At 36.2% G+C, this 12,566-nt stretch overlaps 3 protein-coding genes across 4 annotated transcripts; 2 read left to right on the plus strand and 1 right to left on the minus strand.

Annotated features, from left to right (window-relative positions):
• Nucleotides 1-17: 17 nt before the first annotated feature.
• LOC104776093 (purine permease 14) lies at nt 18-2,563 on the plus strand. Its single transcript, XM_010500097.2, has 2 exons — nt 18-1,163; nt 1,259-2,563. Exons 1-2 carry the CDS (start codon nt 1,121-1,123, stop codon nt 2,395-2,397), a joined length of 1,182 nt encoding a protein of 393 aa, XP_010498399.1. The 5' UTR covers nt 18-1,120; the 3' UTR covers nt 2,398-2,563.
• A 569-nt stretch (nt 2,564-3,132) lies between these two features.
• LOC104776094 (purine permease 14-like) lies at nt 3,133-4,738 on the plus strand. Its single transcript, XM_010500098.2, has 2 exons — nt 3,133-3,322; nt 3,432-4,738. The coding sequence occupies exons 1-2, from the start codon at nt 3,283-3,285 to the stop codon at nt 4,544-4,546; spliced, it is 1,155 nt and encodes a 384-aa protein (XP_010498400.1). The 5' UTR covers nt 3,133-3,282; the 3' UTR covers nt 4,547-4,738.
• A 2,720-nt stretch (nt 4,739-7,458) lies between these two features.
• LOC104776095 (protein SHI RELATED SEQUENCE 7-like) lies at nt 7,459-9,776 on the minus strand. Of its 2 annotated transcripts, none has more exons than XM_010500099.2 (3): nt 9,246-9,776; nt 8,450-9,130; nt 7,459-7,973 (listed from the first exon to the last, which is right to left on the minus strand). In XM_010500099.2, exons 2-3 carry the CDS (start codon nt 9,114-9,116, stop codon nt 7,588-7,590), a joined length of 1,053 nt encoding a protein of 350 aa, XP_010498401.1. In that variant the 5' UTR covers nt 9,117-9,130; nt 9,246-9,776; the 3' UTR covers nt 7,459-7,587. The 2 variants fall into 2 exon arrangements, with proteins under 2 accessions (XP_010498401.1, XP_010498402.1); XM_010500100.2 differs by having other exon boundaries at nt 8,450-9,121; nt 9,246-9,601.
• Nucleotides 9,777-12,566: the final 2,790 nt, after the last annotated feature.

Consider the following 12,566-nt stretch of genomic DNA (forward strand, 5'->3'; position numbering starts at 1 on the left):
ACATATCTAGAACTGATATAGATGTGTAAACCATGAAGGTTAGTAGTTGTTGCTTTGCCTCTGTTAATTTATTTACACATAATAAATTATGCCTACTTAAGCAGGCCTCTGGACAAACTTTGGCTGCTTAAGTTATTTTGGTCAAGACATGCTTACTTGTTTAGTATTAAAATATGTTAGCACTTATGCCTATGGGTGATATATAGTTTCTGATCATCGATATTTAAAAGATTTCTAGTGGGTATAGCTTCGTGGAAACAGTGTGGGGACGACGTTTTTATATTCAAACTAGGCGGTTTGTTCAAATTAGAAACACCAAGGGAATTGCCTTTCTTTGTTAACTAACCTCTCTTTAGCCTCTTATTTTGTTAAATCCAAATTTTTAGAGTTCATTTGGTTGAACAATGATCAATGTTTGCATTGAACAAGATTGAATCTGAGTTCAAAATGTGATTAGTTCCAGCAAACAGTTTGATTCTAAATTCATTCTAGCACGCACCTTTCGAATTGATCATATCATAATCATATATTGAAATCCTTACATCAAGTATAATATTGTAAAAGATCAAGTCATAAGGAGACACGCATTAAGATTATTCATATTGCAAGTAGTGAGCTGCCAAATTGGGCAGCGTGTCTGTTCAAAATTTCCTAAACGTAAGATGTTGGATAATCCAGTCATCTTGTTAACAAACAAGTCAAAAAAAAAATTAACTATACCATTTTCTAAATAACCTTACAAAATCATAAAATCCAAACCGGAATATTCGTTGACAGAAAACAAAATAAAATCCTGAATATTCCAATCAATTTTGTCTTTGTTAAGACGAGAATAATTTACTTGTAAGTGTAAATTACACTCTTTTTGGATGATGAAACAACGCGGAACAAGTTGAAACAACGCGGAACAAGTTGAAACAACGACGCGTAGACATTAGTTCACTTGATTGACCATTACGCCGCCAAGGTAGACTTTTCTTTCCCATATATATAAATAAACCCTTTCTCTTTCCCTTATATCACAACTCAATAAAATATCCCAACCAAACTGAGTCGCCGACATACATTGAGACTCAAATCACTTGAAAATCTCCGACAATCAGTTAGTTCAGTTCCAATCATGGCTCAGAATCAACAACCAATTTTTCAGACCAAGCCACCAGGTAATAATATTAACCATCCAGATCTTTCGTTTCTTGATCTCTTCTTCTTTACAAAACAATATGATTTTAATTTCCTCTTGGTCTCTTTTTCGCAGAACAATTCGTGCAGATACCAATCAACATCGAGCGTGATTCTTCAACCGCACGCATGAACCACACCGGAAACTCGAACCAGAAACCAAACCACTGGCCAACGATCACCATCTCGATCATCTTCGTCATAATCGGTCAATCCATAGCAAAACTCCTCGAGAACTTTTACTACGACAAAATCAACCGAAGCGAATACGACGAGAACCGTCAAAGCGACGGCGTTTGGACTCAGTCACTTCTCCAAACTGTTGGTTTCCCTCTGCTTCTCATCCCTTTCTTCATCTTCATCACCAAGAACAAACGCAACCATCACCAACAACCTCCGATCACTTCCGATTCAATCCACTTAAAATCCTTAGCCGTGATCTACATTTGCATCGGGATCGTCATGTCGGTTCAAGGAAGACTCTCAGCCATGGGAAAGCTCGAGATCCCATTTGGTGTTTTCACTCTGATCTACACAACACAGCTCTTCTTCACTCCCATCTTCGCAGCTTTTATCAACAAGATCAAATTCAACCGATGGGTTGTTATCTCTGTGATCTTAGCTATCGTCACCGGAGCACTTACTCTGTCCGCTTCATTCGGCGGCGAGCCAGATGAAGCAGAGGAGAATTACGCTAAAGGCTCATGGGCTGCTCTGTTCGCCGGAATCTGCTTCTCTCTCCTTCTCTGTAACATCCAAAACGTCTTCGATAATTACATCTTCAAACGAACCGAGTCGACCAATAAAAAACCGAGCTTTGCCTCTGTTTTCGAAGTCATCATCTTCTCTTCCCTCGTCGCTACGATCATCTCCGTCGTGGGTCTGCTTATCGCTGGCGAGCAACACGATTTGAAGAGGGAGATGAATGGGTTCTCGAAAGGAAAAGGCTCGTACGTGATGGCTATGGTTGGTCAGGCTGTTTCGTGGCAGATCTATTGGGTTGGGATCGTGGGACTTGTCTACTCTGTCTCGAGCGTGTTGTCGAATGTGATCAGTGTCATTACGTGGCCGATCGTGTCGGTTCTTGTGGTGATCTTCTTCAACTTCATGGATGATGAGTTCGATGCCTTCAAAGGTGTTGCCTTGGTTACTGCCGTCTTGAGCGCCGTCGCTTATTTCATTAGGCTTCACAAAGAGAATCGTATGGCAAATTAAGTTTTTTCTTTTTCTTTCCAGTGAGTATTAATTCATATAATTTGTTTATTTGTGTAAAGTAAGTGTAAGTGTGTAACAGCATTCCTTTTAGATGTAAATTTATGTTACTTTTGATTCTGTATGTTTTACAATGAAATGAACAGTTTATGTATAAGGTTTTTGTTCATATATGTGTTTTAAGTGCACATCCATATCTATGTTTGTAATGCAACAGTTAACAAATCATATACCATGAGTTAACCACTTTCAGTAAAGCACTTTGTCGAAATCATCAAACCACACCGTGAGACAACGCCAAAATCTTGAAAGGAACCATGATTAGATGCATTGTTGAGTTCATTGGAGTCCTAAAACATATCTTATGTGATCAATCAAGAAGTTTTTTAATAAACGATAAACTCAATGTTGCTGAACGAATTATCATAATTCTCACTAGTGACAAGCGAGTCTAACATGCATTATGCCCAAACTAGGGACTCAACTGCAAGAAGTGAAGTGAGGCACCAGCAAGCAGTGCGTCGACCTTCCTTTCCGGCTTCTCACGTCATTTATCACTTGATGGGTGTACAAAATCAATAGAGTAAAAATGGAGATAAAGGATAGTATAAAGTTGTATCATGTTCAGTTACAGTATGAAGAAAACCTATGGTGAATAACATTTTTAGTTATTTTTTTTCTTCTTTAGTTCCAAAAATCACATTTTCTTTATCATGAATGAACCCACATGGAAACATTAACGCATAGTCGCATAGATGTAGACATGCCTCACTTTGTGTTTGAATAAACACCACACATCAGATTTTCCCAAAAAAATATCAATCATATCTCTGAATATATCGAAGTCAAATTATTTACAATCTCCGACATTAGTTCCAAGCAAAAACCATGGCCAAAAATCATCAGCTAGTTCAAACCAAAGCACAAGGTGATGTACACAAATCTCTTCTTATAATCAAGTATCAACTACTCACTGTGTATTGTCTAAAACTCTCGGATCTATTAGATTCTCAGGATCTTGTTCTCAATTCTTGCAGAAAAAATTGTGCATATACCAATCAATATGGAGCACGATTCAACAACACTCATAAACCAAACAGGAAACTCAAACCAGAAATCCAACCATTGGCCAACAATTATCCTCTGCATCGTCTTCGTTATCACTGGTCAATCCATAGACAAAATCCTCGAAAACTTCTACTATGACCAGCTCCAACGAATGGACTACAACTCAAACCGCCAAAACGACGGCGTATGGACTCAATCTCTCCTCCAAACCGTTGGATTCCCTCTCCTCCTCGTCCCTTTATATATCTTCACCACCAAGAAACACAACCAACAACAACCTCCGATCACCTCCTCCGATCCATCCACAACAAGATTAGTACTTTCTTTCTCCGGTTGCATTGGAATGCTCTTGGCGGGTCATGGGAGTCTCTCCGGTAAGGGAAAGCTCGATATCCCCTTTAGGGTATTCACTCTTATCTACACAACACAGCTCTTCTTCACACCTGTTTTCGCCGCCTTCATCAACAAAACCAAATTCAATCGATGGATCATCATCTCCTTGATCTTGGCAATCGCCACCGGAACTCTCACTTCCTTCTCCTCCTCATTCGGCGGCAAGCCAGATAAAACAGAGGAGAGTTACGCAAAAGGCTCATGGCCAGCTCTTTTATCCGGCGTTTACTTCTCACTCGTCCTCTGTACTATAGAAAACGTCTTCAGACGTACCGAATCAACCACTAGAAAACAGAGCTTCTCCTCTGTTTTTCTAGTCGTAATCTCCTCCTCCTTCGTCGCTACAGTCATCTCCGTCGTCGGTTTACTGATCTACGGAGAGAAACACGATTTGAAGAGGGAAATGAACGAATTCTTGAAGGGGAAAGGTGCGTACGTGATGACTATGGTGGTTCAAGCTGTTTCGTGGCAGATCTACTGGGTCGGGATCGTGGGACTCGTTTTCTCCGTCTCGAGCGTTTTATCAAATGTGATCAGCGTTATTACGTCGCCGATCGTGTCGGTTCTGGTGGTCATCTTCTTCAATTTCATGAACGATGAGTTTGATGTCTTCAAAGGTGTCGCCTTGATCACGGCTGCTTTGAGCGCCGCAGCTTACTTATATAGGTTTCACAAAGAGAATCGTAACTAATGACGTGGAAGCAAAGATTTCATGGTATTATACTATTATTTGTGTGTGTGTGTGTGTAATGTGTTACCTCTAAATGTATATTTTATTCGTGAATTGTAAGTCTTTAGCTTCATGAGAGGACCCGTGATGAGGACAAGCCTTCGTGTAGCCTTTAAGCCTTTTCACGCTTCACATGGAGATTTGTTTCTCTCTGCCTCTCTTGTTTGAAGTTTGGTAAATGATTCAGCTATATTGTACGTAAAGATGATTAAACCAAAAAACAACCTTATGTGACTCTGTACAGTTAAGACTATATATGTTCTGAAGTTGTAGGGTATAAGAGAACATACTAAAAGTACTTTATCTTTACTCCTCTGTTTTCTAAACCAAAAGACCTGACTCTGTTTCTGTTCCTCTCACAACAAATCTTTGAGTATTAATTCTATTCAAAGCCACAACGTGGTCTCATATCAACTTTATGCATTACCAGTACTCCTTCCACAGCCACTTGACCTAATACCATTATGTTTAGTAGTAGAGCATCACAGTGATGAAAATTAAGGTATATGAATACATACACCAAAGCAATGACCAAACCTTGATTTGCTTCAGAGAAGATATACATCGGATCAATGTATTTGGATATGCTTAGAGAATAAAGCTTCGAAATGTTCCATAACTCAGAACCAACCATCTCCCTAGACGACTGAGACAAACAACCAAAAACAACGAAACAGAACAAGATTTGTGCATAAGCTAAGCTTAAACATGAAGATTCAAGAACAGAATATAAAAGAACATCAAGATTCACGATGGAGAAGTAGACTAGCTCACCAATTAAGCTGAGGCCCATTAAAGTTTCGACTATGATGCATACTGGGTCTGGCCCATCAAATTGCATGCTTTTTTTAGGGCAACAAAGGTGTCATACTGGTTCTTTTTTTCATTGACCATATTGACTTTTAGTATGCTTCTTGTTGAGAGTCATGTGATGTCATTTCCTTTATCCCCATCCTTTTAATTATACTATGTACGATCATGTAGCATAACTGTCATTTGTTTGTGTGTTATAATAGTGTTAGTGTGTGTATGATCCATGAATTTGACATTTTTTTTAATAAAAAGTCAAACAAAAATCTTATAAACTTTGTACTACTAGCTAGTTTTCACTTTTCAGTTGACTTATAAAAAATGGTTGAATGAAAGAAAAAAAAAAACTGATGACTTTATGGATGCAATTTTAATGGTAGATTTGTCGGAATTATACAATATTCATAAATTTTAAAATCAGTAAACGAAATAGTACAGTACTTGGTGAGCTCTGGTGTTAAGTTGGAAAAGAAAAGAAAAAAATTAATAACCAAGGAAGTTGATTGACTGAGGTTTCTTGAAAAAAATTTGTCATTTGCGTAAAAAAAAAAAAAAAAAATGGCTAACCAATCCAGTAAGGCTGCATTAGTGAAACAAGACCTGAGGTAGATTAAGCAAAAATAACAGAGGATGTTTAAGATTTGCATGCCACTTTAATATAAATGAACGTTATAGCTGAACAAATAGAGATAGAGATCGCAAGAAGAGAGAACACATGGCGCGAGTCAGACTCGCAACAAATTTGGGAAACTTCCATCTTTTCTGATTTTCATTTTTACATATGTGCTAAATCAAGCAATCTAAAACAATAATAATGCAGCTCTTGTTAACTAATGCAGACTCGCTACAGAATTTGGGAAAGTGGATGATTAAAGCTTCAAATAATTTAAAAGAAAGAAAAAAAAACGGTAATTTATGATAACGATCATTATTGACAGTTTCATCAGAAAAACTCAATAATACAAATAGGCACCAAATGCAAGTTATATAGCCTAGTATATGTAAATGATAAATTTTTATAGAGGAGTAGTTGGTAAATACCCTTCATTTACATTCATCCACACCAATCAATACTCACATGTAATGCATTGTCCTGATGTTTTTTCTTGACAATAATTATTAAACCTAACGTCCGATCTCCCACAATAAGTCGTCATCTCCATGTGAGAACGACAACTTGTGTATGATTGTCGATTAAAACTTCTTCTATTAGTATATATCAAGTCCGATTATATTACCGGAAGGAACTTGAGTTTCAATGCATAATATACGTACAGAAACACAAACTAATGAAATTAAGTGTATGTTAGGATATTATATATGCAGAAAATAAAATATTTAGTTTGATATTTTTAATATTGAAATAACAGAACAATATATTAGAGTGGAGTTACATTATAAATTGATTGAACCCGCGGTTATATTTTCATGATGAATTTTCCTATATATTCTCATTTTAATGCATTATGTGGAAATATTGAACTGTATATATCAAATGGTTTGCGAACTAAACGATGCTTTTCTACTGTTCTACTGCACAAAATGCATTGGGTAACAAACTTTTTTTTTCTTTTATAAAAATAGAATTGAAATTGTTTGCTCAGTGGAACACGAAACCTGGTTAAGTTCCTGTTTAGATCCGGCAAGCAAACGGATAAACTGGGGAAAAGCAGCTTTGAGCTCAACACCAGCCAGAAAGGTAATTCACTATCAAACCCCAACCCTGTTTTATACTACTACAGAAGAGAAATACTTTTGAAAACCCTATCTTGTACAGAAGATCAAACATTTTTAAATTCTTTTTTAACATATTCTTTTTTAGAAAGACAAAGAAGTTATGTTGATCGCATTGGGAAGATCAAACATTAAAAAGAACAACCAGAAGATCAACTTGAAACTCTGACACTAATTCAACAGTGGAGTAATCATCTTAGCTCGTTTCTCCCCAAACTTATTTTTTAAATAATACTACCAATAATCTCTCATTTATCTCAAGAAAACGTACGGTGTGCATGTTAATCAGTACTCACAAACCCTAGGTAGGTACACGACAAGTCACCATATTGTCCGACAACAACAAAAATACTCAAATAAATCATCTCTCGTACTTGTAGATCACTGATTATTATAAGAGTATTAAAAATTAACCATAAACGTTTTAAAGATTTTTAACATATTCATATGTTGAGATCTCAAGATCTAGGAGGTGCAAAGAAAGGCGTACCGGCGGCGACAAATGCGTTGAACGGAGCCGCAGTCGCCGCAGTGTAAAGCGATGAAGGGTCAATCGATCCGTTGTTACTGTTAACGACTGTCACGGCGGTTGTAGTAGCGGCTGAAGCTGTTGAGTCCAAGAGGTTAAGATGGTGTTGAGAGGTATCGGCGGTGAGGTTTGAACTGTAGCGGTGGTGATCCGATGGACCTTGGTCGTAGAGTATGCCTTTGAACACGTGTCCTCCGATGCTCACAGCAGTTTGATAAGCATACTCTTCGTCTTCATCGTCGATTGAGCTGACTCTCATACACCGGAAAACCGCCGGTGAACTTATCTCCGGTGGCATGTGACTAGTCTCAAACCCTAGTTTCATTAAAGTTAAAATAAAGAATTACTTCAAAATCTAAAACAAAATCTATGCTTCTATATATGTAGACAACAAATAATTAACATATGACTATTATATATTACATCAAAGTCTCGATTTGAATAATATATGGATTAAGAACCAAATCCTTGTAAACAAAACCCAAGCTTGGTATATTTCTACCCAAGAGTATTAAAGTCAAACAAATCTTGGAGAGTGGGTTAAGCATAGTAGGCTCATGAAAACCGTTTACCGAAGAATAGTGACTAAAAAAAGTATTAATCAAAATCAAACAGCAAAAAATAAAGCAGCAAAATCCGGTGGACATCTATTCACAATCAAATAACATTGTAGCTTTCTTGTCAAACCATTTCATAATCAGATCTTCTCATAAAAATTGTTTTTTTAAATCTTTTCTAAATTTATAAAAAGATTTATTCGATGTCAAATAATCAAAACCTCATCGTCATACCTGAAGAATTAGCATTAACCACACGGGTGCAAGCAAGAGCCGAGCCACCACCACAACTGTCGTCTCCACCGCCATTTTTCTCGTTCTCTCGGTCATCATCACCATCATCATCCCCACCACCTGAGCTAGTAGCGTCTCTTATCCGCTTAGCTGGAAAAGCAGCTAACTGAGCCAGTCTCTCACGGCGTTTAGCAGCCGGGACCCACGTGCTCTTCACGTGTGTTTGGCAATCAAACCCTCGGCTCTTACAACAAGTACGACATCTCATATGAGGACAATCTTTCTTGGCTTGATTCCCACAGTCTTGGCAATTCATGTTTCCTTGCCTCGTTACCGTAAACCCTCCCGTAGAGGATCTCACCGGCGCCTCATGATCGGAGACAACGTTAAAGTACAAACTCCGATTAGTACTCCGGCTATTGTTATTGCTACCACCACCACTTGGGACCATACCAAAAGAGTAGAGATTTGTTGGAGCAGCCACGTGGTTTTGTTGTTGCTGAAAATATTGAGGTGGCCAAATCTCAAAACCCTTGTTGTTGTTGTAGATCTCGTCTTTGTATAGATAGAGATAATTGTTGCTCTTGTCTTCATTATGATCCTTGTCTTGATGTTGATGATCTTGTTTGTTGTGATCTCTCCCTCCTAGATAGAACAATCCAGCCATTTCTTCTGCTTCCACTTAATACAAACCAAAAGAAATTTAAGAGAGAGAGAGAGATAGATAGAGAGAGAACTTATGAGACTCTTTTGGGGTTTGTGAAAAAAATTATTTTTTGGGGATTTGAGTTTTTACCTTCTCTTTTGCTATCTAGCTCATTAAATTCTAGCTAGACTTGGAGAGATATATGTTTGGTCGTATTTTAAAAGGAGCAGATTTGGGAGCAGATGAGAGAGTAATGATGATAAATGGTGAGGAAACTTAAGAAACAGCTGCAAACGCCGCCAAGGTTTTATTGCTTCTCTTCTCTTCTCTTCATCATTTAAGACATTGTCTCTGTCATCAAGAACTCAAACAATTTACTGCTACTGCTGGCTTTCTCTGTGGGTAGAAAGAGAGAGAAGAGAGAGAAGGAGAGTTAAGAGATAGAGAGTACTATGAAGATCTTCTTCTATGGGGCACTTTCTCTACAGTCGTCTTCCAGTTTCAATGAATCCCCATCACAATAAATGTCACATAATTTTAATATCCATATGCATATATTAATAAATTCGTACTACATATATATATATATATCTTTATACAACTAAATTTGTTATGCCATAGTATTTTTTTTTCCTGGCTGGAACTTTTATAAACTAAATAATTCGAGATGGCGATTTTTATAGTTATTGAATATCTTACAGAAATTTAATTAATCCAAAAAAAAACTATATACATGTACATATGTATATATATATACATCAGTTAAATAAATCAATCACCAAAGCGAGCTAGTGTTCAAGTCGCATGTTTAAAGCTAGGTCCGACAGGCCGGATCACTTCGAATTCAAAACACTGGTTGGATTTGAAACCAGCTAAAAACGTTGCCGCTTAATCAGATGGTGTGATTAGACGGTCATTTGACATAATTTTTTACCGGACGTGATTTGAAATGTTTATTCTTTTGATCAAACGGTGACGGTGCCTCGTGCGGTAATATTTTAACAATATCTGTGAGTCTTTTGCCTCTTTTATTTTTGTCGGCAATTGCTTCACTTGGCTTAATCAAGAGATTAGACTCCACCATAAACAATACTACTATTTGGCTGAAATCAAATTCTAAAAAGGAAAAAAAAAACTTATCATATCATTTTTGGGTACGTTATTAAACTTATTATATTGCAAACCACTAAACTGATTCATATGTACGTACAGTTATTTATTTTGCTGTTTTAAGTTTTTTTTTCCTCTTTGATGAGATATAATTATTTTTTTAAGTGAAATTGTCTATACTTATCCAAGACCAATTATCCAATAATCTCTATATTGTTGGGGTATTCAAAGCCGTTCATGAGATTCATGCGCAGATAGATAATCACTATAACAAGACTGAATAGCTGAGTTTCGATAATTGAAACTTTAAAAGTGCTGTGACAATGCGGTTAAACAAAGTAAATTATATACAGTGAATGTGCAGTTTAAAATTAATAATTGCTTGACAGCAAACCCTATATAGTCTAAGTTTTAGGTCACGAGTAATAATTATCAACCAACGGATGGATAGGATCCATTTCGGTCTCCAAGTCCAACCAAACTACTCCATGCGATGGTTCAAAGGTTTCAGAAATATAAATATTTTGATCTGATAAAATTTTATTAGATCTTTAATTGAGATACCTCTTATAAATCCGTGAGTTAACTAATTCGTGGTATAATTAAGTAACCCCTGGCCATATCATATCATAGGCTATAAATTAAACTATAGGAGAAAAAAATGTTAAACGGACACTTTTAATTGGCGTGAGAGTGAGACCAAACAAGCAAATCCACTCCGAGGTCTTTGATCACATGGAACCGCGTGATTTAGCGGCGCAATTTAATGTTAATTAGTATGTTTAGCGTCATTTGGTATTAATTAAACTAAAGTAGATAAAATTTCAAATTAAAAGTCATAGTAGTAAATTAATTCAAATGGCATATCTGATCCAAACAAAAAAAACGAGAACTATTGTTAAATTGCTTAGAATATCCCATTATAATTGGTCAGTAAATTAGACATCTTATTTTTGAATTTATTTATAATGTTTTTTTTTGTAATTCTAAACGGTTGTGTTACTGGTTCATAGCTAGTGGTACTGATTTATAATTGTTTGTATATAAAATCGCTCTATAAAACATATTACAAATAACGAGAAAATCACATGCATGCATAACTAATTGATGTAACCCCGATTTATGACTATACCGTTTTCTCTAACTAATAAGTACTGATGTAAAGTGGTATGTTTAGACAGTCCAAAGTCACGACTCAACTGAGATTTTGACTTCTCGTTGATGTATCATAGAATCAAATAACAAACCGACCATTACATGGTAAAAATAATCAAACGATGATGTAACTTTCCATAATACAGTATCAAATAACAACCATAAAGAAAAAGTAACACATTTCGTTATGGGTTTCGACTTATTTGGGTTATTTGTACTATTGGCCTGCGTACGATAGTAAAGTTGATACGTAATTACGTGCTCAAGGCGGGAATATTTTTCTTTTTTTTTGGTGGACTAGAGAAGAAGTATTTTCTATGCATTTTTATTACAATTGAAATCATGAACTCATAACTTCGATGACTGGATCTTCAGTGATTAAACTAGTTGCCTAATCTCTCTTTTGTCTTTTCTTTAGAAGTTTTTCTTTATGTTTTTGTTGTGCTCGATGAGGCTTACCTTTGTTTTGTGTTTTGTCAAGCGTAACGGATTACGAATATATAAACTCGATACCATTTTATATTTTCTTAAGGATGATGTTATATATAATGGATCGTGATATGCTCTAAATTTTCCATAGAGGATATGATTGATATAAGTTGATACCACTACGGTTTGCCCAAAACAAAACAAAAAATTGATAACACTACGAAATGGCAAAATGGCGAAATACTCTCAATACACTGTGTGAAGGGATTTTCTTTTATTATAATATTAAATTTTCATAGTGAAAGAGATAATTAAACTTTAACAAAAACATATATGGGTAGGTAGCCTTTCATCGTTCAAAATTTTACGATGCATTAGTTAATTTTAGTTTACTTCTCTGTCCTATTAAGTAATTTAGTTCGGAATGACTGTCCTATGAATTAGAATCCTAGGCCATGAGATTCTATTTGCATGATCAAATGATGAAAGTTCCCAATGTTTTCGAACCATAGGGATCAACATTTTGGTGGTATTAGGCTATCTTTATCGGTAAAACAGTAAAACATGATGGGTGATCTTAGCCCAGAAAAATAATAAATTTAATGAATAGTAGGTTTAGAACACAATTTTTGATCTTAAAGTAGAACTGATTTAACAATAGTTCTTGTGTACGTGGCGTTACGGGAGTGGTTGAGAGTTTTCTCAATCGAGATTATTTTCATTTTTCTTTCTCTCCCAAACGCGTCTACCCGCCGGAGTCTCCTGTCGACCCTTCTC

Source organism: Camelina sativa, chromosome 3 (assembly GCF_030686135.1).
Source record: "Camelina sativa cultivar CO46 ecotype springtype chromosome 3, ASM3068613v1".
In the NCBI taxonomy this organism is placed as follows: domain Eukaryota; kingdom Viridiplantae; phylum Streptophyta; class Magnoliopsida; order Brassicales; family Brassicaceae; genus Camelina; species Camelina sativa.

What these genes read in the sequence shown, in the direction of transcription:
- LOC104776093 (XM_010500097.2), top strand. Translation starts at nt 1,121, where the DNA reads ATGGCTCAGAATCAACAACCAATTTTTCAGACCAAGCCACCAG. An exon ending in TTTTCAGACCAAGCCACCAG is followed by an intron (nt 1,164 to 1,258) that starts GTAATAATATTA and finishes TCTTTTTCGCAG; the next exon opens with AACAATTCGTGCAGATACCA.
- LOC104776094 (XM_010500098.2), top strand. Translation starts at nt 3,283, where the DNA reads ATGGCCAAAAATCATCAGCTAGTTCAAACCAAAGCACAAG. An exon ending in AGTTCAAACCAAAGCACAAG is followed by an intron (nt 3,323 to 3,431) that starts GTGATGTACACA and finishes CAATTCTTGCAG; the next exon opens with AAAAAATTGTGCATATACCA.
- LOC104776095 (XM_010500099.2), bottom strand. Translation starts at nt 9,116, where the DNA reads ATGGCTGGATTGTTCTATCTAGGAGGGAGAGATCACAACAAACAAGAT. An exon ending in GGTTAATGCTAATTCTTCAG is followed by an intron (nt 7,974 to 8,449) that starts GTATGACGATGA and finishes TAATGAAACTAG; the next exon opens with GGTTTGAGACTAGTCACATG.